Genomic DNA, 26690 nt, shown 5'->3' on the forward strand with positions numbered 1-26690 from the left:
AGAAATTTCACAGCTACCTCTTAAACCTGACAAAGTACCATGTTGCCTCCCCACTTTTACCTTTTTTACCTGAACTCAGGCACCCACCCCCAGGGTCAGCGCTCAACGAGCCTGAACGCACCGCACCATGTGGCTGATGAGGTCTGGAAAACCTCTTACACCTTGTGCTATAATGGCGATAATCCTCACCTGCCCATTTTAAATAGCAAAAAACATTCTGACATCTAGCTTTTATGTTATACAGCGTCAAATCCCTCACAAACTTGGTTTATATTCCCTTTGCAGGGCACCGTAACAGACTTCAGCATCCCAGGATGCTGGAAGGACCTCACGTTACATCTTCTACACTACACATGCCAAAAATACCTAAAGCAGAAGAGAGCAAATGAAGAATGGGATGGATGCCTTTGAGCGGCATCTCTGTGAACGCGTTCGAAGGGAAATAAAACTACCAGGCAGATTCTGTGTGCTCAAACAACTGGAAAATATTTGCCATAAGCTGTGATCCAGGCAGATGGTTTCCCCCGGTGAGATCTTAGGTGTCCTAGTTAAAAAGTGGCTTCACAGATGGATATATATATTCCCTCAGGTTCTTACTGCTAGATTAATAAGCAGGTATTTTCAACTGCTTTAGGGCTACATTCTAGGTTTCCAGGGGTAAATCATTACAAGCATACCATAACGTTTGTGCATTTGTAAAAAGAAGGATAGCATCAGTTGCCTAATTCATTTTTGGAGGAGAGATTGTTATGCAAAAGCCGAGTTACCGACAGGGTCAGCCGATGGATTCACGCACCACATCAGCGCACAGCTGAACGCTTTCTTATACACAAGCACAGCAATTCCACGCCAAAAGCACACAGAAGTTTTTGATGCTCTGCTGCCGAGATGGCCATCAGATAAGACAGTGTTAGAAGGAACACAGAGAGGGACCCTCTGCAAAAATTCTCTTCTCTTGTACCATATTCCAGAGCTCCAAATTTTTTTTTTTTTTTTTAAAGTAACAATCTCATGGAAAATGTTGCCCTGACAGCTTCACTACATTAGAGAAATTAGAGAACTTTGCCAAGTGCCAGACAGTGGTTCAACATACAGTTTTGTTTCTGAGAAAGCCAAAACCCAAAGACTTAAGCTCTACACAGAAAATCCTCAAAAACCTAAGATGAATATAAACCATTATTAACCATAAACTATTATAAGCATATGAACTACGGTTAAGCATTTGTCAGTACCTGTCATTTCTCATCACAAATCCACTTTCAGTTATTTAAAATCAGTTGGCAAAGTCTACATACAGGAAGGTGCCTGTTTACGTGTATCATCTTCAGCCCAAGGACAAAATACCATTTCCTCCAAATCTCCAAAATCCTTGCAACCATTTATCAATTTGAAAAGCTACTGCGACCATTCGGTCCTCGTGCGTACGGTGGACTGAATCCTTGGGGAGCGGCTCAGCTTGGCTCCACCACCCTGGTGGGACAGCGATGAATTGCAGCCCACGGTCCCACACCGAACCGATGAACACCGATCCGGAGAGCGTAGTTTACAATTTTGGAAAAAAGTATCTAGTTTTAAGAGTTTTACACCACCCTGCATTAATTCTTCAAGAAGTTCAGGAATGGGGTTTCCCTACAGTCAGCTTTCTTCACACCTCTGAGAAACGCTAATTCCCTGCGACTGTTTAGGACTTGGTGGCAATAACCATGGCTCCTTTCGCGTGACACGCCACGACAAAACATCCTTGTTTGTGCATAGTGCGTGATCCGTGCCAGCCTTCTTGCAGATTACAGTTAGTTAACTCCCTCGGAGCCAGAGGAAACACACGACCTCCGGGACTCAAACAAAACAACTCAAAAAAGCCAACCACACCAACCGAATAGCCCGTCTGCTGCCCAAGAGATATGGCACACGCAGTCACCGTTAAATGCCCCATTAATGACACCGCGGTCATTAAAGCACAATTTTCCTATGAAAAAAAAATCACACACACGGAAATGCTAGTCCAAATTATCCAGGCGCGTGAATCCAGCAGCTCAGTGGGGAATAAAAGTGCACTCTATTCACATTAGATTAAGCCAAGCATCCACACCAGGTTTTAGACTTTTTTTTTTAATATCTCATCTCTTATTGTGCAGTGTCAGCTGTCCCGAGTGGCCCCGTCCAGACAATCCTCAAGGTAAAGTTCACTCAATACTTCTTCCTCACGGTATCCCCAGATACGCAGCTGCAGAGGGGGCTGCGGGATGGAGAGTATTTCGGGGCACAGTACCAAAGCCTACGAGGGCAACTCAGAGGGAAAGCTGATGTCCAAACTTGGGAGTTTTCATCCATTATTTCAACTTTGTGAATGGTCTTTTTATTTTTTAATTTAATGTGCTCAAATACCAAAAAAACCCACATTCATGATAAGCTGTAATCCGACCAAATAAATTTCTCTGATGAAAAACCTTTATGCATAATTTTTAGGATTGCTTCACCAATAAATTTCTTCCCTCCTCCTGTGCCCTAACTCGATTATCTGTCACACAGACAGGCAGAGCAGTTGAGCTGCCCTGATACTGCATTCCAGGTTTGCAACATTAAGTTTTCAGCACATTTTAATATTGCCGTGATGAGGGCAGCGGAGTTCCCCTCCTCTCTGCCGACGGGGTAGAAATCAGGCTAGCCTTACCCCAGCACCCAACTTTGAAAGTCAGAGATGTTCGGGCGTTAGGGGTAGCAAGTAGGTGGGGATTACTTCACTACAGACATTGGGCAATACCTACTCTTTCAACCAAGATAAAAAAAATACCATTTAGTATAACGATTATGCAGGGCAAGAGCTCTGCATATTCTAGATAAGGACTACAGCATGAGACAGCAGAGTATTTGAAACAGGGAGACACTCTGGCATCCCACTAGTGCTGCACGTGTGGGCTGCCTTACAGGATGGAAAGGTATGCGGCCGGTGAGCCGAGAAGGAAAACAGTATAAAAGGCACAATTACAACTAACCAAAACTTGTGTTCACCGCTCCTTTGAGAACGAACAGCTCCAAAAACTCTTTGTAAAAAGAAGAGACCAGTCCTCTGCACCTAGGGAAGGCAAGGAGGCGGTCGATGAGGGCTTAGGGTGGCAGGGAGCCGACGGGGACTCTGCGGCCGTGGGGCGGCAGTTGGGATGGCGTTTTAGGAGGAGGACTGCTGAGTCACGGGAGACAGCCCCAAGTGTCAAACACCTCCTCCCTCGCCAGCCCCCCAGCCTTCCGAATCGCTCTTATCTGCTCCTCGCACGACGGCACTGAAATCCCAGGATTTTTCTACAGTTGCGCATACCATATTCCACCAACACATACTAGTACGCCTGAAGTACCTTGTGCAGTAACAAAAAAGCCCCACATGGTCCAATTTCTCTCATTCCTCGGACCACAAAGGCTAAATGACAACCTGAAACACCGGTCATCTCCCAGCTAGGAGGACATGTTTAAATGCATACTAAAAAGCCTAAACTGCTACTGAGTTTTTCACACAGCCACCTCTCGACTCCAAGCTCAGCACAGACGACGATCACTTCACTTTTCCTCCTATGTGCACACAGATTTTTTCCCCTCCGAAGCCAAGACCCAAACAATGCCTAGGCTTTTTCCTCCTCCAATAAAGTGTAGCAATTAATGCCTATTAGTGGAAGCCTGCATCCTATCTCAGTGTTCTTCTAAATCCAGCTTCCAGGCATGACATCTCATTATGTCACTGTCTACAAGCCTTAGACAGTATTTTTGCAAACAGAAGTTGAGTAAGTTTGTGTCCCTAGGAAAAAAAACCCAAAACAACATCATGTTTTTGATCCATCTCCCCAAACTGAAGTTCAGCCCTACACCGCGAAGCACTGGAGGACAATGCAACACACCCTACAACTGACTCCAACGCCATTGTTTTATATGCGGCAGAAGTGTTTTTCAACAGGGGAAAGTATATTTATCAGAAATCAGCAAACTTGACAAATGTTTGCTGACAGTGTTGACGCTCCCCTTCCCCCACAACAGCAGCAAGCTCCCAGGGAAGTTTTGCTGCAGACCAACGTCCTACAGAGAGTCGGGGGGCTCCTTTCCACCGGAGCCCTGCATGGAGCGAAGCTCTCTCCACCGCGGGCTGCACAGTCCTGAGCAGGAATTGTCAATCCATCAGCCTCATATGAACTTTGCATCATGTTATTGCTTATTTCTTTAGCAATATCAAACACTGAGAAGAAATGAGTTTTCCTCTGTATACGCCACCCCCTTTGCACAATCTTCGCCTCAGATGTTTGTCCACTGAGAGCAGCTGTGAAGCTCAAAACATGGAAAAAAACCCCAACCTATCAATCTCATTTATACTACAAGCCCCAAATAAAACTCGTCTCTGTTCAGTGTTTTCCCCATGGTGAAGATAAACAATGTGTGATCATCTTTAAAATGATAAATACTACAAGGAAAGTAACAGCTACCTAAAAGGAGTCCCCTGGGGATGGCTGCGGAATTGATCCTATATTACACGGTTGCTTAAGCAACGCTCTTTACATCCAAGGGCTGCAATAAGCTCTAGGCAGGTTTAGTTCAATAGAGTTTGACTTCACCACGCTGACAGTTCCCATTTCAGAAAATTGAGGAAACGCACGCTGTGCTCGGCGTGCTCAAGATGGCAGAGCCAGAAAGTAAGCAGGAGTGCACACAGCCAGCCCCGATTGCTCGGGGGGGGGGGGGGGGGAGCAGGCAAGCAATAACCCCACAGATTCAGACATCTAAAATGGAGTATTTGGCTTAACAAGATCAATCCAAACTTTGCTGCTGCCTGGTGGTTCTTATCCTGAAGGATGTGCATTGCTGTAAATCCTCCAGGCACACATTGTTTCCAAGACATTCCTTCCTCCTGCCTTATGGTTACCGACTCCCTGAGCCAGAGATCTGCAACATGTTTAATACAGTTATTTTTGTCCCAAGCACATTCATCCATTTTAATATCCCCCAACTGATTCCCCCATATGTTATAATCAAAGTCAGACTCTGCAAGCGCCGGGCAACTGCAGGGCAGGCGATGAGATGTTTATGTCCTTGCTTACTACAAGCATGCAACAGGCCCCAGAAGAAGAGTTACCCGCGTACCTCCAGGATGTGGCCTCACGGCGGTGGGAAGAGACCATCTTCTATTTTTCCTTTCGCTTGAACATTTTATGTCTAAGGAATATCGATTTCTGTATTTGTCAGGAAACACGCACACCCCAGCACACACGGTGTTAAAGCAAGTAACGCGAGATGCAGTGCACACTTCTCTAACGCAGCACCTGAAACCTTGTGTGCAGTCCTATGCTGGCACCGGGCGTCAGAGCGTCAGAGCTGCACAGTGTGCGGCAGCTTCTGCTCTTCAAAGCCGTGGACATTAGCTAGCTTTCCTCAATTGCTCGCCGACTTCACAGCAAAACAGGGAGGAAGAAGATGCAGCATGCAGCCAGGGCTCCGAAACACTGCGTTTTAGCAAATGCAACCGTGCAACGAAGATGCATCGCAGCAGTCAAAGGGCCCCGGTGATTTAAGTGACTAAGGCTCAGAGATTGCCTCAGGTCAATTGATGAATGTCAGGTATTTCAACCAAAAATAAAAAAGCTTTTAAGCTGAGCGATGCAACTATTAACTGCCAAGGACCAGGATGATGCACTTCGTAAGTACTCATAGCTGTAAAAATCAAGGTCTCATGGCTCATCACACTCATTTGTTAAGAGAATCTGAACAACAAATTGCCCATTTCCATTTACCCTACTAATAACAGAGAAAGCAAACCTACCTACACCCTTTCAGCACATCTCAAAATTATTTATTGCAGTAGTATTTTCAGGCATCTCCCTGCGTCTCTCGGGGAATCAATAAAGAGCTCTCATTTCTTTCTCCGAGATAAATGGTCTTCAAGCCCAGACGGAACAGGCCTACCTTCAGGATTCAGCCCTGCCGTTTCACTGCACAACGCTTTAGAACAACTCCACACCCCAACACACAGAAATGCTTCAAATTAACAGTAACACTTCCCATAACTTAGTATTGACAACATAAAACCTCGTATGTTACACAGGGCAGCTTCTCCCCCAAAGAGTTTAAAGAGGAGGAACACGATACTCTTAGTGGGTGGTGAAACTGTCGAGAAACTTTTCAATATTCTAGTGGGGTGCAAATAAATACCAGTGCATAATTTTATCAAGCCTTAGCTATCTGCTAAGAAATGAGAGAAAAGACAAGGTAATGTTTGGCTTTCTAACACAGGGCATGTCTTAAGCGAGCAGTCCTGAAGCTAATTATACCTCGGAGGGCAGTGAGAACAGATCGAGGGCTAAAATCTCCAAAAGAAACCTCTACGTTTCTGCGTCATCAGGACTTCCAGATGCTAGCAGAACCCGTGTGCATACACCAACAGTCACGGAATAAATTAAAAAGAGGTTTGACAATGCATCAGATTTTTTTTTTTTTTTAAGAATGAAACAGATGCAGTGAAAATGGGAATCATCCCTGTTTTCAATGCTGGCCAGCTGGAAGTGTTTATTTCACCTTGACCGTGTTCTGGGTTTGCGCTTCTTTCATGCAGCACCGAGTCCGATATAACGCACAACTTGAACTGCTAATTGGAAGGTCTGACTCCTATGGAAAAACAGTCAGATATCTATTATCTTCTCTGAATGCTACATGTAATTGTGTAGTGTTACTCACCTGAATGCATAATTCAGTTGGAAGAAGTGGTTTGTTATAGAACAAACGGGAAAAGTAAAACAGCAACAGAGATACGATGGCCCAAGGCACCCAGCTTCTGGAGTCGACAGGGATTAGACCATCAATGGAGGAAAAAGTGGGCAGGCTGGGAAGATGCACACGGCTGTAAACTATGGCAGCTATTTCTTGCATGGGAAGTCTGCCAGCCATACTTGAGGAAAGGTGAAGTTGAAAAAAACCCACTTGTCTTATTTAAAAAAAAAAGAATCTTTAAAAGTTAGCTGATTTCTGGAACAATAAATCACATCCTGTTTTGAAGAAACTGCCTCTATACCATGACAGATTTCTACTAAACTTAAGACAACCATTCCTGGGTTCAATCCCCACTGACGCTGTTGAAGCAGTAGTGAGAGATCCCTGGCGATGCAATACCTAGGAACGGATGAATTACTGAATTCTACCCCAAGAAAGGCCTCTCTCCCGGAGGGAGGACTCAGCAGGGCCCTAAGCAAGGACAGCAGCACAACTGCCCTGGTAACTGCAGCAGGCAGGCGCTCCTCCACTTTTGAGAAAAAAAAAAGGAGAAGCTGGAGCAGCACCAACACCTTTGCTACAACAATGGGGGAATGAGTCACCCCTGGTTTTCTTTACCTTTTTATTTATATGCCACAGCTAATACACTGCTTCAGCAATCGCACACTTCTAACCTCGCTTTTTCAGAGCTCAACGTCCCTTGTGCATCTGAGGGCTTTTCATTTGGCAAAGGTTGGCCATTTCCTAACACGCAGCAACCAGGAAATTAGGAAGCAGCAAGCACAACATGCATGGGACCAACACAGTGCTGGATACACGGAGACGCAAAATCTGCAACCATTTGGATGAGCCAAGCCTCTCAAAATCTCTTCTACCTGTTGATAACAACTACAGAACATATTATAAAGAGAAAAGGGTCCTGCCATGCAAATCAGCATTCCCCATTTCAGTAGTGTGGGCACAGTCCGGGGGGGTACCAAGGTTGCTGCATTTCCCGCAGCAGACGGAAATGTTTTTCATATTATTAGGACTAACAGTACAACCCGGATACCTCTAGGTGTGAATACAGTTCTAGAGAACAAACAGAATCCGACGTCGGGTATTTAGTCTGAAAGACATCTCTGACACCTTAGATGGTTATTTTGGAAGGAGACAGCCTATGTTTTGTGGCTCAGAACTACAAAATCGGGCAACGGGCACCACAGCTCTTTGCGTGTGCAGGTCTGTAAGATTCAAAGCACTGCCACCACACGATGTGAGCAGGAGCTATGGAACAACACTCTTCTCTAAATGGTAGTTAGCATTGTGGGGATTATTTTTTATTTGTTTAGATAGCAGGATAATCCCCGCGGGGTGCCACTTTGGGGCACCACACAAAAAACTGTAACACACCTTCTAGTCTTCTGATAGTTTTAACTGAGTAATATTTTTTCTTTGAACTCTAGGAAGAGCAGCTCATTTACAAAATTATCTGAATGAACTGAAAGTTGCTTTTGAGGTCACAGATCCCCCTGCTTGCTTAGCATTTGCTTACATAGGAGAAAAAAAAACAACCCAGTTTTCAACGTTTCCTCTTCCCACCACATTCAGGACACGGAACAGAAGGCAGGGAGTCTCACGGCAGATACCAGAGCCTAGGGAGAAAAAACTAAGGCAACTGCACTACCAGGCAAGCTAGCTGCAGTGAAGCAAGCTGGCTTTCAGATTTCTGGGTCTCATCATCTCTAACAAAGGTAACAGACAACTTTCAGGGCACTAGCTTTGCAGAACAAGCCACCTTCAGGTGCAACAATCAATAGCACACATCAAGGCACTGTGAGCAGCAAGCGCTTTACCCAAATGGGAACCAACTACCAAAAAACGCCAACAACTCAAAACCAAGCCCCACACGCCAACAGGTCTGCACCAGGCATACGGCATGTGAATTTGTTTCAGACACAAAGCTGTGCTCCAAGATGATGGTTCAGGAGAAAACAGAAGCCTTCCAAATACTCCGAAAACTCTGGAGGCACCTCCAATCATATGAAATACTAGAACTACTACAGGACTGCTCAAACTCACCATTCAGTAGCAGCAAAATAATCCAATCACCTTCAACTTACTGGTTAAACTAGCGTCGGCTACAGACATTATCAAGTGCTAGAAGAGAAACAACAGAATTAGTATTTTCCAGTACAATGTCCTTGGACTATAACTCCTGTAATCACCATGTTCACAAACACTCTGAACTGGTGATAGAAGGGCACAGAGCTCTCAAACAGGAATTCAACCAAAACACGTAGATGATACAGCAATAACACCCCTGTCCAACGTGAATACAGTAAACAGAGAACAATTAAGTCAGAATGATGGGCTGTGGAATAAGCCATGTAAAAGGTGCGTTCAAGACCCATACATTACAGAAAATGCCACTGCAGGACAGACATAAATCCTTTGCAGATCTAGAGTTGTGAGTCCACAGGGTACATGGATGCAGAGCTCATTTTACTGGACATAGATCAAAAGGATGGAAAGGACTTAAAGATGATCCTGAAGTGGAGGTATTTAGCAGAAAAATGGAGGCTATTTCTTTTATAAACTGCTCTTGCAACATGAGAAAACACATAGTCTGCTGGTAATCCTGCTACAAGATAAAGTGACTGAATGATACATTTCTCAACTAAGAAAAATCTTTCTGATTATCTTACCTAATTGGCGATCAGATTTGTTGGACATTAGGTAGACGGACTGGAGCAAGAAGGCTTGCACGAGCTGCAGAAAACACCACGTCAGGTGGGACAGGAATTTTGACCCCTTCCTCGCAACAGCAGGAGTCCTCACGGCTGAGACCACAAAGGCCAAAAGGTGTTAAAACATTCAGATTTCTAGATCACCTGCTTTTGTGGATCTGACTCCTCAGCCCCATCAGATTCAGTTCAAGTTAAATAGCTGAGGATTGCTCTCTCCCTCCCAATATATTCTCCCATCTTGAGAGACATGACTCCAAAGCTACAAACAAACCCGGACGAGAGCAGGTTAAAGCCTGTTCTCCATTGCTGAGTTACAAGGCCAGAGCCCATTTCAGCTATAAACAGAGATACGATGTTAATGAGCAGCACAGAAACATCCATGAAATGCTTCACAACCTTTGTGCCTTATACATCATTTTAATATCCCTAGAACAACGTTATTTTAAATCCTACAGTTGGAAGGAAAAAGGCAATTATTAGTGCCAGACAGTCCAGGCCCTTCGGATTTCTCTATGGCTGCAAGGGTGTCAAAATACCAAGTCACCTTGCACTTGTGTGCCACGAGCATAAGGAAAGCAGCAACAGCAATGGTGCTGATCAGTCAACACAACCCGAGACAAGCATGGGTGCTGTGCCAACCAGGCGTGGAATAAAAACAATACGAATTAAATAAAAAACAGAAAAGAAAGCAATTGCTACCGACCCTACCTTCACTTCCTGCTGCCCGGCTATACCGATACATACACATGACAAGATTTTCTTTCTGACCTGCCAAAGTGCGAAAGAAATCTTCAACGCATCCCCATTCCCATTTGGGAAAAAAGAAAAAAAAAATTCTTTTACAGAATTCATCCAGTAACCAGAAGTTCCCCATTACAAGAAATCAAACTAAGATACTATTCAAACCAGCAAAGTACCCAGCTGAAACAGGCTGGTAAGGACACAATTTGCCTGTCTGATTCTTGTAAATACCTTCTTGTTTGATTTTCTTGTTCTTGTGTTATTAATAAATTATACAACAATACTGAACAGTATGTTAAAAGAAGTAAACTTTAATTTAAAAAGTTCAGCTAGAAACCCACAATTACACTTCAAACTACCAAAAACCTGCAAGCAGAAAGCAGTGCTCCTCAGCTACATGTGCAGTTCAAATGACCTCAAACAAGGGAGAAGGCAGTCCGTTAAAAGATGAAACGTGTTTTCCTCTTCTAGTGCTGAAACATAATTTTTTACTCCCAAGCTGGGCGTTGATTTACATGCAAGGCTTGTACCAGGTAAGTCCTGGTAAGCCAGACGGCCCCACAAGCACACAGCATCATGTTTAACCAGCGTTCCTGCTCCAGGTACTGCAGCGTGATACGCGACGTGGCATGCGGGGACGTCCTGGCACGGTGCTCTCCTCTGCCCCGTGCCCACCTGCAGCATGGGCAAAATTGCAGAAGACGCAGCCAGACTAGCTATAAACAACAGGAGAACACATTACACTGTGCAATCACTGGCCAATTGCACCCAAAAATAGTTTAAATTGTCGAAGAGCTGCTAAAAAATACTTCTTGTTCACAGCACTCAACTGTGGCATGTTATTTTTCTGAAGTGCAGCACGTATTTCAGCCTGGAGAACTACTTCTGATTTCCAGAGCAGGACAAGGGTAGAAGGATGAGAAGGACCGGACTATCAAAGCACATTTATAATGGAGATCTTACATCACCCAATGTTCAAAGTATGCCACCAGGAAGATGTCAAGCACCAGAGCGCAAAGCTGATGTTTTGTCCTGACCACACCAGGGCAACGAGCTTCCCACTGGCAAACCATTACCAGAGGTAGCAGGGACTACGAACAGACTTCACATTTTGTCCTTAATGAGAAACAAAAGCAAAAATGTCAAGCTTCTGCTGAGATATTTTCTGGGTGGTTTAGCAACCATCCTTCAACAGTACCTTTTATTAGTTTGTTAGAACTAACACATACTAAAAATAACCAACAAGAACACCACCGTCGTCAACAACTGCATGCATGAGGCCCCACCAACCACCAGTTCAGTGAGTGACAGATCCTTACGCTCTGCTCCGACTTCGAAGGTGTAAGAAGCATTTAATTAAAACTCTTCCCTCCAAGAAGGTCTAAGTCCTATTATTCCTTGCACAATCAAGAATAGGGAGAACCCAAAGCAAGCCAGAAAGGACCTACCGCCCGCTGATTGCCCAATCAGTGGGCTCTGACTTAAGGCTATCGGAGAGAGGAAGGCTGTGAGCAACACCTTATCACGTTAACACCTTGGTGTGTTTGACTCCTGCATTTCCAGAGGTTACACCAACCAGGCTTGACTGGAAAACTAAAAAAGAAAAAACTTTTCAGGTCGTCTTTTCCAAGACTGCAAACCCACTATCGAGAAAAAGCCAGCTGTGCCGAAGTTAGACGAGCAAAGAAATAACAAAACCCTTCTTGCAAATCAAAGCTGAAGATGCGCAGAGGGCTTCACAGGGGCCAGGTGGTACCAGCGTTGCTGTTGCGCAAAAGGCCAAAGATGCACCAGCATCATTTCGTTGGGAAAAATGAGAGTAACCTCGACACAGATAACACTGGTTACTCTTACAAAAACCCCCTAGATTCTTGCAACTAAGCCACACAACCATATCACGGGGAAAGCATCGCAAACGATTCATAAACGCCTTCTTGAAACCACAGCTTAGAAGCAGGAAGACAAAAATTACATTTTTGCTGGCAATTTTAAGTAGTAAAAATGTAACTTCTTGAACTTTGCTTTAGCAGGCCTGAGCCCTATAGACTCATAAAATACCACTGCACTGCCGAAAACCAAGGGCAACAAGACATTATTAACAGTAACAAAGTTCTTGAGCTACAGAGCATTCAGTGTTCTCTTAAAATGATTAAAATTAACAAATCCTCCTTAATTGTATTAGCGTTGGCTACCTGAGGGAACACAGCTCGCTCGCTAAAAGAGGGAGAGGAGACCAGCCATCTGACAGCAGGCTCACCTGGCCGCTCCACTCCTCTCTCCTCTGCCCTTCTTTTACTGCCGTAGCAGGCACCCAGCTCACGCCGAACTGAGCTTTGCCTTTCCCCTTTGTGATACAGAAGTTTTGAGATCTTCAGGTGAACTATTACAGATGGGATTGTAACCTAAACGCAGAGTAGCTCCAGCTCACTGAATTCAGTGACAACATCTCCCACAGGCTTCAACGAGGCCAGGATTTCACCCCGAGCCGGTCCCTCGGCAGGCTGCTAATGAGCGTGAAAACCCACAGCGAAGCCACCCCGTTCTCCTTTCCCACCTGGGCTGCTTCAAAACACCGTCATCTGGAGGAGAGGTACAGTGGGCTGGGTCTGCTGCCAGGAGCTATGTACCGGACACCTTGCCTGCTACCCAAGGGACCTCCAAAGTACGCTCCAGATGTCGGCTGGGGGACAAGGAATAAACCGCTGGTGGTGGAGTCCCCAGAGCTGAAAAGGAGCAGCCACTTTTTTTACGTCAAAGTTTGGCTGCAGAGATCTTGAGATACTGCAACTCCGTACCTCCACCTTTCAGCTGAAACCCAACTCTGAACACCTTCTGCAACTTTGGTGCTGAACAGCCAAAGAGCACAGTTTAACAAAAGCGCATAACTTTAAAAAAAAAAAAAAAAGAGCCTAATTTGCAAAAGAAATGCTGCCAGCTCTATTTTTAGTCGAACCAGTGTTTCCCCCTCCCCAGGTCCAGAGCACTCCCTTGGGCTATTCTGAGATAAACCCAAGTCCTTAATTAGAGCTTTCAGAGTCCAATGACACACGGAAGGTAAAAGCTTGAACTAAAACAAACGAAAAAGTATTCTAAGCAATTTGTAGTCGGGCAGCAGGCTACGTCGTGACTCTTTTACCAAGCAAGTGCAAGGTTACCGAGATATCAAATGGGAAACACGCATCTCAGTCTCCAGGGTTTCCTCTGGAGCAAGCTGAATGTTATAGATTTCTAGAGCCAAATTAGATTTTGTGTTTGAGCCAAAACAACGTCCTTTAGAATACAGAAACACACAAGAATAAAAAAAATTTGGGTCTTATTAGGGATGGAGAAGGAATTGCCCTAGGAAACGGTCTCGAAAAAACAAGTCGTGTCCCCTTCAGTACACGAGTACGGCACAAAGGAGCCTCCAACACCGGTGAGAAAATCCCCCTGTCCCTCCTCACACTCACACGGTGCGACTCATTTCTGTGAACTACCAACACGTGGTGGATGTGACACAAGAATGCCTACCCAAACACACTTTTATATGATTTTTTTTTTTTCCCCCCACTGAGCTTCCTCCACAACTGTATTGAGATGAAAGCCGCCGCTTCTCCCTGCAGCCCACCCGGTGCATCTGGAGGCCCCAGCAGAACTGAATCTGCACAAACACACAACTGCTCCAAACACGTCAGTTTTCCAGCTTGGAGCAAAGCGCTGTCAGCTCATTTAACAGTTAAAAAGATGGAAAACTCGGTGCCAATCTCTGGGATTTGAAAAACCCAGTCCTGAACCTAAAATCAGATAGCGTGGAAGCAAAAAAAGGGATGCAATTCCCTTTTTGGATGCCAGATTTCGTATTTTTCTATTACAAGTAGCCATCTCGGCACCTGTCTTGTTACCTCTCACTGGCCCAAATTTCTTTCATTTCAACTTGGAGTCAAGCTACTGAGAACAGGCAATAATAAACGTAGAAGTGACAACAATTCTTAATCAGTGCGATGATTTTTTTTAAATTCAAGACACATGAAACAGTCAATACAGAAAGTCACAGAATTCATCATCATCCTACAACAAACGTTCTCCCACGGGAATGTTGACATTCAGTAAGTGCATCCCATTGTAGGACAGCAGCATGGGAAACATCTAAGGGGCCAGGAAAGCAGAAGAAAGACAAAGATGACACAAATCTGTTTCCAAGAAGGGGAAGGGGACTCATATTTGCCCACAAAGCTAACTGTGACAACATCCTCACTGCTTGCCTCTGTCTCTACTGTGAACAAGTTTAAGTGATGCTTACAAGACTTGGAACAGACAGAGATATTAATTCAAAACAAGGTCGTACGAGCTTTTTGGGAAGTGGAAAAGTCAGTGTACAGCAATTTGCTTTAAGACCGTAGGACTTCTTTTCAGCCACACAAAATCATCTGATTCTCTCGGCTCCTGTATCAGTATCACTGCGTCCTTTGTTTCCAGACGCTGAACAGTCCCCCCTTGAAGAGCTGCTCAACAGGAAAGCACCACAACTAGCTTTGACTACGCAATTCCCACCAACAAAACTGGTGGGCTCGCTCACAATTTGCACAATGTCTATTTTTTAAAGACGAGAACATGATATTCTCTTTCATTATGGCCTTAAAAGTTTGTCTTTATTCTTACTGTCACTCCATATTGTAAAGTAAGTCACTTCAGCACCGATGCAGTCTATAAAAAATGTTTTTGTGCTTCATCACGTATTAGCACACCAGGTACAACTGCAGGAAGTTTCGCTGTGAACATGTAACACCCAAACCAAAGCTCTCATGAAGCAGCAGCAAGACTTTACTAACCCGCTAAACTCCGCACAGCTTTTGACAGCCAGTATTTGTTTGCAAATCCCTGTTCCCATTAAAACAGGACCAACTCCCACAGCATATGCCATAAAAACAACTCTCTCAATTATTCACACTGATAGTCAACATCTCCCCGCGATGCTGGATAACTCAATAACCGTTCTGTTAAATGAACATGATGTTTGGTAGGGGAGTCTGTGCAACTTAGCTCAAATCATGTCCAAAAGACTGGCGCTTCGGGCTATGGAAAGACCTCTGACCAAAAATTTAATCTATTAATAAAAACCACTACTTCCTCCAGCCACAAAAATCCACAGTTTTAATGGAAACCTTGCGCTCTCCTTTCTGAAGGGAACTGAGCGAGACTCCTCAGAGCTACAGCTTAATGCCTTTACCTGGAGCAGAGAGAAGAAAAGACAATAAAAAGCAAGCAAACCCCATCCAGTTACAGCACGTAACAATTCTGTCGGCTATATTTGTCCCATACAGGAACTGCACCAAGCTGCAGGTGCCTTAACCGTATTTGCAAATCAGTTTTCCTCCGAGTGGAACATCTTCCAAGCCTCCGACGTTAAACTTTAACTAACCAAGTCGAACACAGCAATCACAACCCTGTTCTTACGGCTCAAACTTCCATTTGCTCAATTCAATATTTAACAAAGAAAAGCAGGGTACGAAGCACAGCTTTAAAGCAACAAGAGCAGCTGTTTCACCCGCCTTCGGTGTCAAACCGCAGGCTCGCCAGCTAAGATTGAAAGGTAGGGCTCGACTCACGGCAAACAAATTCAAAGTTTCTTCAGTAAATTTAGAGCCTGTGAATTGTTTAATAATGCAGTAATTCCTCTCCTCCCCCGAGACTACCCAAGAGACATTTGCCAGCAACCTTGCCAGACAACCTGAGAGCCGCACGGCTCTGTTCTGAGTTAATAAACTGCTCACCCTTGTGGTTCACAAGGGTATCATGTGAAGAATATATTTATTTAAAAGTTGCATAGATAATATGTAACTACCAGTGTCATTACAGTTTAGCCAGTCTTTTGGACACCATGCAAATCCTGTGCAGGTTCAACTAAAATATCATGCAAAAAACCCTCACCGTTTCCCCAGCGGTACCTATTTTTAATTTTTCTGTCGGTGACAGCACCGACTCTTCAGAGGGTTTCCCATCCTACCACGCAAGCCTGACTTGGTTAAAGCCACTGTCGCCTTTGACTTGCCTCCCGGCTCCTGTCCACGACAGTAACGCGCTTATCCACGCGGGGTTTTGCGTTTGACGCCAACCAACACAGTTTACCTAACCGCCGAGTCTCCCTCGCAGCTGGAAAATAAAGCAGACAGGGCTGGGAAAGGCAAGGATGCAAACCCCAAAGCCGGGGCGAGGGACGGCGGCGGCTGCAGGGGCCGGGCTCCCGCAAAGACACCGGGAGAGTGGCGGCAGAGACGGGGCTTTGGCAGCGGGGGGGGGGGCTGGAGCGGAGCCGGCCGTTCGTTTCCAAGGGGTGTGTGGGGGGGGATCCGAGTTTCCTTTCCCCAAACGTTTGCTACCGGCGTTGCTAGAAAACGCCACAGCGGCGGCGGGAGGAGGCACAGGCCGCTCGGCCGGTGAACACCGGCGGCTGCAGCCGCCCTCCCCCGGTGAAGTCGTCCTCCCGGCGGCCCTTCGCCCCGGGGAGGCCGGGCCCGGCGGTGACACACGTCAAAGCCTGGAGCCGTCCGGGGCTCGCTGGCAAACACCGCCCGGAGCGGGCGGGGGGGGGGGGGCCGCGCCGCCGGCCCAGCAAGGCCGCTCGCCCCCGCGCCCACCATGCCAGCGCCCGCGGCCCCCCCCCGCCGCTCGGCCCACACGCGGCGGAGGGCCGGGGCCGCGGGGGGAGAGGGGGAGCCGCGGCGGCGGCGGCACCTCCACCGCGCCGCGGGGCCTGCGGGCCCGCTGCCACCCCCGCCGCGCCGGGCCTCACCGGGCCCGGCCTCGCCGCGCCGGGCCGGGCCGGGCCTACCCGCGCCCCCGCCGAGGCCCGGCCCCGCGGCAGGCCGGGCGGGGAGGGGAGGGGAGGCGCGTCCCGCCCGGCCCCGCGGGCGGCCCCGCGGCGCGGCCCCCCCCTCACCTGCACATGATCCGCCATTTTGCTCCATTCATGCTCCGCTCCCTCCGCCTCCGCCGGGCCCGGCACGCGCCCGCCCCCCCCCCCCCCGCCCGCGCGCACGCGCGACGGCCCCCGCCGCCCGCCGCGCCTGCGCCGCCCGCCCGGCTCCGCCCCCGCCGGCGGCGCGCGCCGCGCCGCGCCCCGCCCCGCCCCGCTGCGCGCCCGCTGCGGCGCAGGTGGCGTCACGACGGCGGCGACGCGGCGGAGGGAGGGGCGGGCTTTGTTGACATGGCGCTTAAAGGAGCCGCGCGTCCGGCGGCCCCCCCCCCCCCCCCCCCCTCCGCTTCCAGGGTCTCCAGTGTCTCGAACCAGTGCCCCCAGTGCCCCCAGCACCAGTGCCCCCAGCACCAGTGCTCCCAGTGCCCCCAGCGCCCCCAGCACCAGTGCTCCCAGTGCCCCCAGTGCCCCTAGCGCCCCCAGTGCCCCCAGCGCCCCCAGCACCAGTGCTCCCAGTGCTCCCAGTGCTCCCAGTGCCCCCAGCGCCCCCAGCACCAGTGCTCCCAGTGCCCCTAGTGCCCCTAGCGCCCCCAGTGCCCCCAGTGCCCCCAGCACCAGTGCCCCCAGCGCCCCCAGCACCAGTGCTCCCAGTGCTCCCAGTGCCCCCAGTGCCCCCAGCACCAGTGCTCCCAGTGCCCCCAGTGCCCCTAGCACCCCCAGTGCCCCCAGCGCCCCCAGCACCAGTGCCCCCAGTGCCCCCAGCGCCCCCAGCACCAGTGTTCCCAGTGCTCCCAGTGCCCCCAGCGCCCCCAGCACCAGTGCTCCCAGTGCCCGCAAGAGTGTTCCCAGTGTCCTGCAGCTGTGGCCCCAGCTGCCAGCGCCCCCAGTTACGCCAGCCAGGGACAAGCCTGGTGCCCCAGCAGCCCCAGCACCAGTGCTCCCAGTGCCCCCAGCACCAGTGCTCCCATTCCCCCAGTGCCCCCAGCACCAGTGCTCCCAGTGCTCCCTTGCCCCCAGCACCAGTGCTCCCATTCCCCCAGTGCCCCCAGCACCAGTGCTCCTAGTGTCCCCAGTGCCCTGCAACCACATCCCTGCAGCCAGTACCTTGCACCAGTGGCCTCCAATTACCCCAGCCCAGCACCAGTCGCCCCCAGCAGCCCCCGCACCAGTGCTCCCAGTTACCCCAGCCGGGGGCACACCTCGTGCCTCCACCAGCCCTGGCCCAGTGCCGAGGCGGCAGCTGGGGCCGTGTGGTGCTGGCTCAGCGCCGGCGCTGACAGCCCAGCTCCCAGCCGGGCACCCAGCCCCGGCACCCTTGGGTGCCCCTTCGCAGCGGGTGAGCCCCCCGGGACTGCGGGGGGGGGGCCTCTCCTGGCCTGGGGATGAAGCTTGAGGTGCCCGTGGGTGTCCAGCGCTGCCGGGTCCCCATGCACCGAGGGCTGCGGAGCTCTGCGGGCACCCACGGCTGCATCCCCCCCCATGCAGCAAGGGCTGCGGTGCTCCGGGTCCCCCCATGGCTGCACCCTGCGCTGCTCCACCAGCCCAGCTCCCCATCCAGCCCCTGCCATCCCCGTCTCCGTCCCCGTCCCTGTCCCCATCCTGCAGATCTGGGCACCAAACAACGCCCCGGTGCTGCCTGCAGCCTCAAACCTCTTCCTCCCTCCTCTGCATCATGTTGTCACCTTCCCCAGCTCGCCCCCTCACCCCCTTCCCAGCCACATCGTGGCCAGTTTCGGGGCCAGGGGCTGCGCCGCCCTTACTGGGAGCACTGGTTTGGGCGGGGGTGGCGGGCGATGCCTGGGAGCAGGCAGATCAGCAGAGCTGGGGGGGTCGTTACCCCGACGGGGAAGCCCTCGGAGCTGCCTCTAGACCCATTTCACAGACGAGGAAACGGAGGCACGGCTGCGGCAGGGCTGCTCGGCGCCGGCTGCCCTTTATGGTAAGTTCACAGGCGCAGGAAGCCAGAGCCCATGCCGCGTGAGCGTAGGAAACAGAAGAGCCCGACCGCACGTCACATGCTGAGTAGGCACAACCCGGCGTGACGGCAGCGCTGCGGCGGGGCAGGGGCGCGCGGCCGGGACGGGACCCCCCCCCCCGGAGCTGTGGGGCAGGGGATACGGCGGCGGAGGGGCAGCGGAGGAGGATGCTGGTGGCTGGAGGATGGAGGAGGCGGTGGTGAAGCAGGGTGTGCTCTACCTCCAGCTGCAGCAGACCTTCGGGAAGGTGAGGAGGCGGCGGGGGGGATGCTCGGTCACCGGGGAAGACCCACGGGGGGGCTCGGCTGGGCTGGACACGGCGGTACGGGGGGGGTTGCATCTGAAGGGAATGGGATGCTCCCACCCGTTGGCTCCCCAACCATCCATCGGCTCTCCACCAGCACGTCGGGCCGGTGGGGACGGGCAGGGGGATGGAGGGCGCTGGGGGGACATTGCAAAGAGACACCCCCTCCCCCCCCACCCCCAGCTAGACACCCCCCCCCGGCAGAGGCTCTGCAAAGCAGGCCAGAGCCGTGGCACAAACGGGTGCAACCTCCAGAGCCTCGTTGCTTCAGCGGCTGATAATGGCCGGGGTTTAGCAACGGCTCCCGCCGGCACCCCTCTTGTGCAAGAGGGGGAAGGAACCGCCCGGGCGTCTCCAGCTCTGCGCCCGGGGTGGGAGGCAGAGCCGAGTCCTGCTCCCCACGGCCGCCCTCCGCAGGGGCTCAAAATGCCGCGGGCAGGGTTGGTGAGAGGCAGGGCAGAGCAGGCAGGGCAGCAGGCAGGGCATCGCCTTCCTGCAGCAAGGCGGCTGCCGCCATGCACGATGCCTGCGACGGCGGAGGACGGGGCAGAGGCCACCCCCGCGGCGGGTCCCAGGAACATGCCCCAGGCAAAGGGTGCCGCATTTCGGCAAAGCCTGCCGGGCCCGGCAGGTCCCCGGTGCAGGGAGCCGCCGCGGAGGATGCTCTGATTTCGGTGCAAGACTTCCTCTCCCGCCGCTTCCCCTCCGCCGGAGCCGGTGCCTCCCAGGCACGATGTGCCGTGAATTGCTGCCTCCTCGGAGGGCGAGTCAGGAATCGCTTCAAAAGTTGGTGTTTTCAGGGAAGACGGAGCAAACGAGGAGCTGAAAGTCCTTCGGCAGCGGGGGGCCGTCGGCACAGCTTTTGGGTGCCGCAGGGTGGGTGGATGGATCCCGGCGCCGGGTGAGGCTGGGATGCTCCCGGTGCCTTTCCCGGCTGGGAAAGCCTTGCCGCAGGCTGCCGGCTATGCTTGTGTGTCGGGGATGCTTTTCCCCACACTGACCAGTTTATCTCACCCCCCGCTTTGGCCAGCCCCTCCTGGGCGAGGGTACGAGACCCTGCCCGGACCCTGGAGGGGTTCGCTCCGATGTCCTGCCCCGGGCTCATGCATGATCCCAAGGGGATGAAAACTCCTGGAAGGGTGAAAGGAGAGCTGGCCAATGCTGGGTTTTCACTCCTCTTGCTGCTTCTCCCCATGGCAGAAATGGCGGAAGTTCTGGGGAGTCTTGTACCGGGAAAGCTCCTGCTCCACCGCCCGCCTGGAGCTCTTCGAGGGCTCGGCGCCGCCGGCCGCCGAGAAGCTGCGGAAAGGCGAGGGCAGCAAGCGGCTGGTGAAGCTGAGCGACTGCGTGCACGTGGTGGAGGCGAGTGGCGATGCCGGCTGCCCCAAGGAGACTGTCCCCTTCCTGCTGGAGACCACCGACAAGCGGTACCTCCTGGCCGCTGATGGCACCGAGGCGGCCGGCTGGATCCAGAAGCTGTGCGAGCTTGCCTTCCCGGTACACACTGGACAGGGATAACAGGGGCACGGGAGACAGCAGGATCCGTGCGGGGGAATCCCGGGGGGTTGCTGCATTGGGGGAGGCTGGGGGGATGCCGTCCTCTGCCCTCGCTCACCCGCTGCTCTTTCCCGGGGCAGAGGAGCAGGGAGGAGCAGGCAGCAGGCAAGGACGGCCAGCAGAGCTCGCTGAGCACCGACGGCGTGTTCTCCATGGAGGAAAACTCCCTCTACAGCTCCCGGGGCAAAGGTAGGCACCGGGAGGTGGGGAAGGTGCAGTGGAGCTGGGTTTGCTTGCACAGGAGGCAGAGCATGTCCCGCAGCATCTCATCACCCCCGCCTCCCGAGGCACCTCGGCCGGTTTTGCACCAGGGAGCAGCCCCCGCCGTGGCTACGTGCAGGCGGCGCGGTGGAAAGTCTCCTCCTGAAATAGCCTCTTCCTGCTCTGCGGTTTGGCAGGGCTGGGTTTCGCTGCGCTATCGGGCTGCTCCCGTGTGACCGGAGCCCTTGAGCCCTTATCGGCCGGACGCCGCTTCCCCGCTGCCCCGGCTGCGGGGAGTCACGAGCTCCATGGCACCTCTCTGTGGTGGGAGATGCAGCTCTGCTCTTGCAGCAAGGAGCTCTGCTCCTTGCACGTGTCAAATGCCGCCCTCCTCCATCCCCAGCCGGCTTGGAGCAGGCGTTCAAGGTGACGGTGAGGGCCACCGAGCCCTCTGAGCGCTGCCGGCTCTGGGGCCAGTGCATCCTGCGAGCCGGCGAGGAGGCGCTGGAGCTGCGGGATTTGCAGACCTTGGAGATCCTCTACAGCTGGCCCTACCACTTCCTGCGGCGCTTTGGGCGGGATAAGGTAAGTGGGATCCGGGAAGGGTGGGCTGGTGGTGGGCTGCGGAACGGGGACCTGATCCTGTCCCTCCCCAGGTGACCTTTTCCTTCGAGGCCGGCCGGCGCTGCGCATCCGGAGAAGGCAACTTTGAGTTTGAGACCAGGCAAGGCAACGAGATCTTTCAGGCGATCGAGTCGGCCATCAACGTGCATCGGGGCCGGGGGGCCGAGGAGCTGCGGCGGGGTGGTCCCGGGGACGATGCCTCCCGGCTGCTTGGCCACGCCAAGATGCCCAGCTGGGCGCAGGGGCACGAGGAGCCCGGCGGCACCAAGTGCCCCTCGCTGGAGCCCACCTGGGAGGGGAAGGTGCTGAAAGCCAAGCTGCCGATGCCCCTCAGCAGCTGCTCTGGAACCGGGGAGCCGTCGGGTGCCTTCCCGCCCTCCCGTGGTGCCAACTGCCCCTACGCCGAGCCCTGCACCTCCTTCCACCGGGGAAACCCTCCAGTGCCGGAGAAGGGCCGGAGGCAGGATGCTCCGGCCAAGGCAGTCAACGAATCTGAGTACGCCGTCCCCTTCGACACCATTGCCAAGACCTTTGTGGCTCGCAAGTTCAGCAGCTTGGCCCATTGCCCCGAGGAGGTCCCCGACCCCCCCTATAACAGCATCAGGGAGGCGGGGGGGCAAATGGGCAAGCAGCCCCCGCTACGCCCCGCTGCCACCAAGCCCGACCACATCTACGATGAGCCCGAGGGTGTGTCCACCCACACCCTCTACGACGAGCCCGAGGAGGTGAAGGGGGAGGCGTGGAGGCTGCAGGCGGCCCAGGAGGAGCCCGCCGGGCATGAGTACCCCTACAACCCGCAGCGGGATGACTATGCGGTGCCCAAGAGACCCGTTCCTCTCCGGCAGCCCTTCCTGCTGCAGGGCAAGGAGTGGCTGGGGGACACCGAGTACGACAACGTGGCCCTCAAGTTTGCGAAGAAGAGGAACCTGCAGTGAGCGGGATGGGGAAGGAGAGGAGGAGAGGACCGACCCCCGTCCCGCGGCTGGCAGCCCCCCTCCAGCCCGCCACCCCCTCCTCCCCGGCGGAGCTGAGACACACCCCCCCCCCCCCCCCCCCCCCAAGCTCAGCGCACCCATGGCTGGAGGGGACGGGGCAAAGTGCTCCCCTTCGCCCGGGCATCCCTCCGGAGCGGCGGGGCACATCTGGCCAGCTGCGAGGCCGGCAGCCGGGATGCGCCCGCTAGAGGGCAGTCTGCGCCCGCCGTACGGGCAGGGCAGGCAGCGGCCGGGCGGGGGTCCCTCCCGCAGCCCCTCCGCCCCTCCGCTCCGGCCTTTCCAGCCTCCCCGACTCGCACCCCGCAGCCTCGGGGGCTCCTGCCGGACCGAGCCCCAAGTCCCCCGCTCCTCGCCCAGCCAAACCTTGGGAACCCCAGCCCTGCGCGCCACGGACCCGGGATGCACATCCCTAGGGATGCACGTCCCACGCTGCGAGACGCGGCCGGACGGTGCACGGCCCCGGGGTGCTCAGCCCGTGCTGGCTGGTGATGCACACCCCCGGGGATGCACGTCCCGCACCGCGAGATGCGGCCGGACGGTGCACGGCCCCGGGGTGCTCAGCCCCTGCTACAAGGGCTGGCTGGTGATGCACACCCCCGTGGCCGGGGCTGGGCACCGTGCCTGTCCCAAGGTCACGCCACATCCTCGCTCAGCGAGAACAGTGGCATAACAGTGGCATAAATTTCTACTGTCTCAGCCATGAGAAAGTATTTTTAATTTTTTTTTATAAAACCACTTTCCAGCTCCTCTGAATTATAGATGAAATACTCAGCTTTATTGTCATGGTGATTTTAGTGGCTGGCTTCTCTCCTGCCAGTACAGTGAGACCAGTACATGGCCTGACACAGCCTGACCTGCTCTGGGTCAGCCTGTTCCTCCTCCTCCTCCCAGCCACCTCCAGCCCCGCACAGCCCTTGCTAAGGGACATCCAGCCCCTCAGCCGGGCACGGTGGGAGGCACCGGCCCCAATTCCCCATCGGCTGATGGTCCCCTGGCACAGAACGGTCTCCCAGGGCTGCCCCGGGCTCCGTCCGTGCCCATCACCCCGGACGGGCCTTCTCCAGTGCACACCGGCTCCATCATCGCGACGGAGGGACCTCGGGAGCTGCTGCCGGTCCCCCCCTACCCCAGTAGGTCTGCCACCGAAGGCAAAGAAAAGGCATGAATTATTTATAATGTCTTTCAATCAAATAAATGCTTAGGTGCTTGAGCTAATTTCCTGGATCCTGAAAATCCAAAGTTCAGACTTTTAATAAGGCAAATTAAGTGCTTTATATATTACACTGATTAAAGCTCCGTATCAATCTATCTATCACATGCTGAATTGAAGGGGCCAGGAAACAAACAGGTCCCCGGCAGCCGTGCTCCTCTCGTGCAGGCAGCGGTGGGCTCCGCTCACGCAGGGCACAGGGATGCTCCCTGCGCAGAAACACCTAAAACTGGTCAAAACAAAAGAAAAAACCAAGTCTCTAGCAGTTTTTTCCAGTGAGCGAACTTCGGATCAAGGAAGAGCACGGAACATGGCAGATCTTGCCGTGCCCTGGGACCTGCTGGCTGGCACGGGCAGAGGTTTAGGAGGCACCAGGGCGCATTGAGGGACGGGAGATTTTAGCCCGTGGCTCCCCATCCTTTCCCGGGTCTGTTCCCACAGCAGCAAGGGATGATCCCTGTCCGCGATGGGGCTGGTTCCCATCTCCGGACCCTGGGGGACCTGTGCATGGCCAGGAGCATCCAGCAGCGCTGCCGGCTTGGTTAGCTGGAGTGATGGGGACTCCTGATGGCACGATGCCATTCACCAGGAATCAATTGCTTAAGCGTGTGCTATTATTAATTAGTGCTCATTATGGTGGTTATTTATTATTAATCAGTGTTAACACAGTCCTCTCTCCTCGCCGCCCTCCAGCCCGGCTCCCTGCTGCAATCCCCGCTCCTTCCAGCCGCCTCCACCACTATTTTTCTTCATTAACCGAAGAAATGGAAACACCTTCCGGACTTCACTTAAAGATCCTATGGGTCTAACGAGATTTGTACCGTGCCAGCCAGGCTAACGAGGGAGTCGCTGCGAATGGCACTAGTCAAGTTTCACAGAGGCAGCAGCACGGGCCGGGTGAAGCGCCGGGGGTTTTGCTGCCAGAGTAAATTGCTCACGGCTTCCCCCGCCTGCCCCGTCTGCGTGGACAGGGTTTTAGGGTGGAAAAGGGGACATGTCCTGGAACATCAAGTCCAGGTAAGGAGGATGCAAAGGCTGGAAAAGCCCTTGGTGGGGCTGAAGCGAGGGGCTGGTCTGAGAAAACAAAATCGATGGCAGAGAAGGGAGGAAGAGATTACAGTGCAAAGCCCCAGACAAATGGAGAGCGCTTTAATCTGATTAGGGAGTTATTGTCATTATTGTATTATGCTGATTATAAATCATTTAGGAGCACAGCTAATCAAAACAGAGATTTGTTCAGAGCTTTAAGGGTCGCTACCTCCAGCAAACGCCCCTGCCCCTCTCCCCAGCCTCCCTCCAGGAGCGGAGGCAGATCTGCATCCCGAGGCACGGACCAGGGATGCAGCCCCTGTGGATAAAGCAGGGAGGATCCCGGGGGAAGCCTGGGCTGGCAAGGCTTGGAGGGGTAGGGTGAGGAAAGAGGGGAATGGGCATCTTCGGGGTGGAGAGGATGGGGAAATAAGGAAGGAGCGAGCTCGCCAAGCAACCGGAGCGGGGATGCCGCCCATGGCCAGGAGACGATGCTCCTGGGGCCGGGCATACCGGGACCATTTTTCCCCCCCCGCTCCGTGCACCTTGTCAAGGCAGCTCCTTTTTTCATTACTGTCTCCTCAGATTAGAGATGTGCTCATTTTGCAGCGCGCTCGCCGCTCGCCGGCCGAATCCCAGGCGCCACGGTGCAGCTGCAAACTGCATTAGCGTCTCGCCAAGGAGGCCCTAATACTATTAGGAGGGAGGCATTATAGGTGCTAAATGACAAGCCCCTAATCAGCCCCGGGATTTATGTCAATCACATTCCCTGCGCAGGGCGGAGCAGGGCCCTTCATTCAGAAAAAATTGCCTAATTGGGAGGGTCTGGATTCTCTTCGCCTGTCTCGTTTCTGGAGCTCTGGGGCTCCCGGCTGCCTTCTCGGGATGCGGAATAAACGAAGCTGATGACAAGGTGCGGGACGAGGAGCAGAGAGGTGGTGACTGTGGCCACGGGTTGGAGCTACAGCCAGCTCCTAACTCCATCCAGCCTGCTTTTTCTTTTCTTTTCAGCGGCTCGAGAAGTGTAGGACTGGTCATTGCTGGGACTTTGCAGGGATTGCATCAGTCCAGACTCTGCTGAGGACCATACAGGAAAATAGAGGGGAAAAAGGAGACTGTTCCTCCATTTGCCCACCCCTGCATGGGTGCCCTTAAAGAGCCGGGCTGCCTTCCTGCCCTTGGCTTCAGCGAAATTAATTGGCAATCACCAGAAGTCCATAAAAACCAGCCTTTCTTGGGGAAGGAAGCTGTAAAAGCTGCGTGTCCGCAGCCGTATTTCCTTCACTGCGCATTGATCCCGTGGCCTCTGCTGGCCACGGCTCAGCTGCGGGGCGATGTCCTCGGCCCCCGCAGAACCACCCGCATCGATCCCGGGGACCTCGGCCAGCCCGCACCCCCTTGCAGCCAGGAGCATCGCTGGCCCCCCTGCTAGCGCTGGGTGCAAATTCCCGGGCTGGTGCCAGCCCGTAGCAGACTCACTCGTCCTCCCTCTCCTTCCCACTCATCTGGCAATATTTATAATGACGACTGCTGTGGGAAAAAACCCCCGTAAGCTGCAGCTGCAAGGGGCCCATCACAGCATCAGCAATCCTCCCAGCACCGAAACGCCCCGGGGCAGGGCACCGAGGGGAGCCTGGCTGGAGGCAGGGTTTGGGGAGCATCCTTCTGCGGGATGGAGGGATGCAGAAGGGCACGGC

At 53.0% G+C, this 26690-nt stretch overlaps 2 protein-coding genes across 2 annotated transcripts in view; one reads left to right on the forward strand and one right to left on the reverse strand.

Moving 5' to 3' along the window:
* XPO7 (exportin 7) overlaps positions 1–17182 on the reverse strand; it is a 49812-nt gene extending 32630 nt beyond the window's left edge. Inside the window, exon 1 of the mRNA XM_076359068.1 lies at positions 17122–17182. Within this exon, the coding sequence (XP_076215183.1) occupies positions 17122–17139 (18 nt within the window). The 5' untranslated portion in view covers positions 17140–17182. The remainder of the gene's footprint in view (positions 1–17121) is intronic.
* A 2075-nt stretch (positions 17183–19257) lies between these two features.
* On the forward strand, positions 19258–22706 carry DOK2 (docking protein 2). Its single transcript, XM_076358859.1, has 5 exons — positions 19258–19320; positions 20578–20874; positions 21015–21123; positions 21539–21720; positions 21792–22706. Exons 1-5 carry the CDS (start codon positions 19258–19260, stop codon positions 22692–22694), a joined length of 1554 nt encoding a protein of 517 aa, XP_076214974.1. The 3' UTR covers positions 22695–22706.
* Positions 22707–26690: the final 3984 nt, after the last annotated feature.

The sequence above is a fragment of the Aptenodytes patagonicus genome, chromosome 24 (assembly GCF_965638725.1).
Source record: "Aptenodytes patagonicus chromosome 24, bAptPat1.pri.cur, whole genome shotgun sequence".
NCBI classification, from domain to species: domain Eukaryota; kingdom Metazoa; phylum Chordata; class Aves; order Sphenisciformes; family Spheniscidae; genus Aptenodytes; species Aptenodytes patagonicus.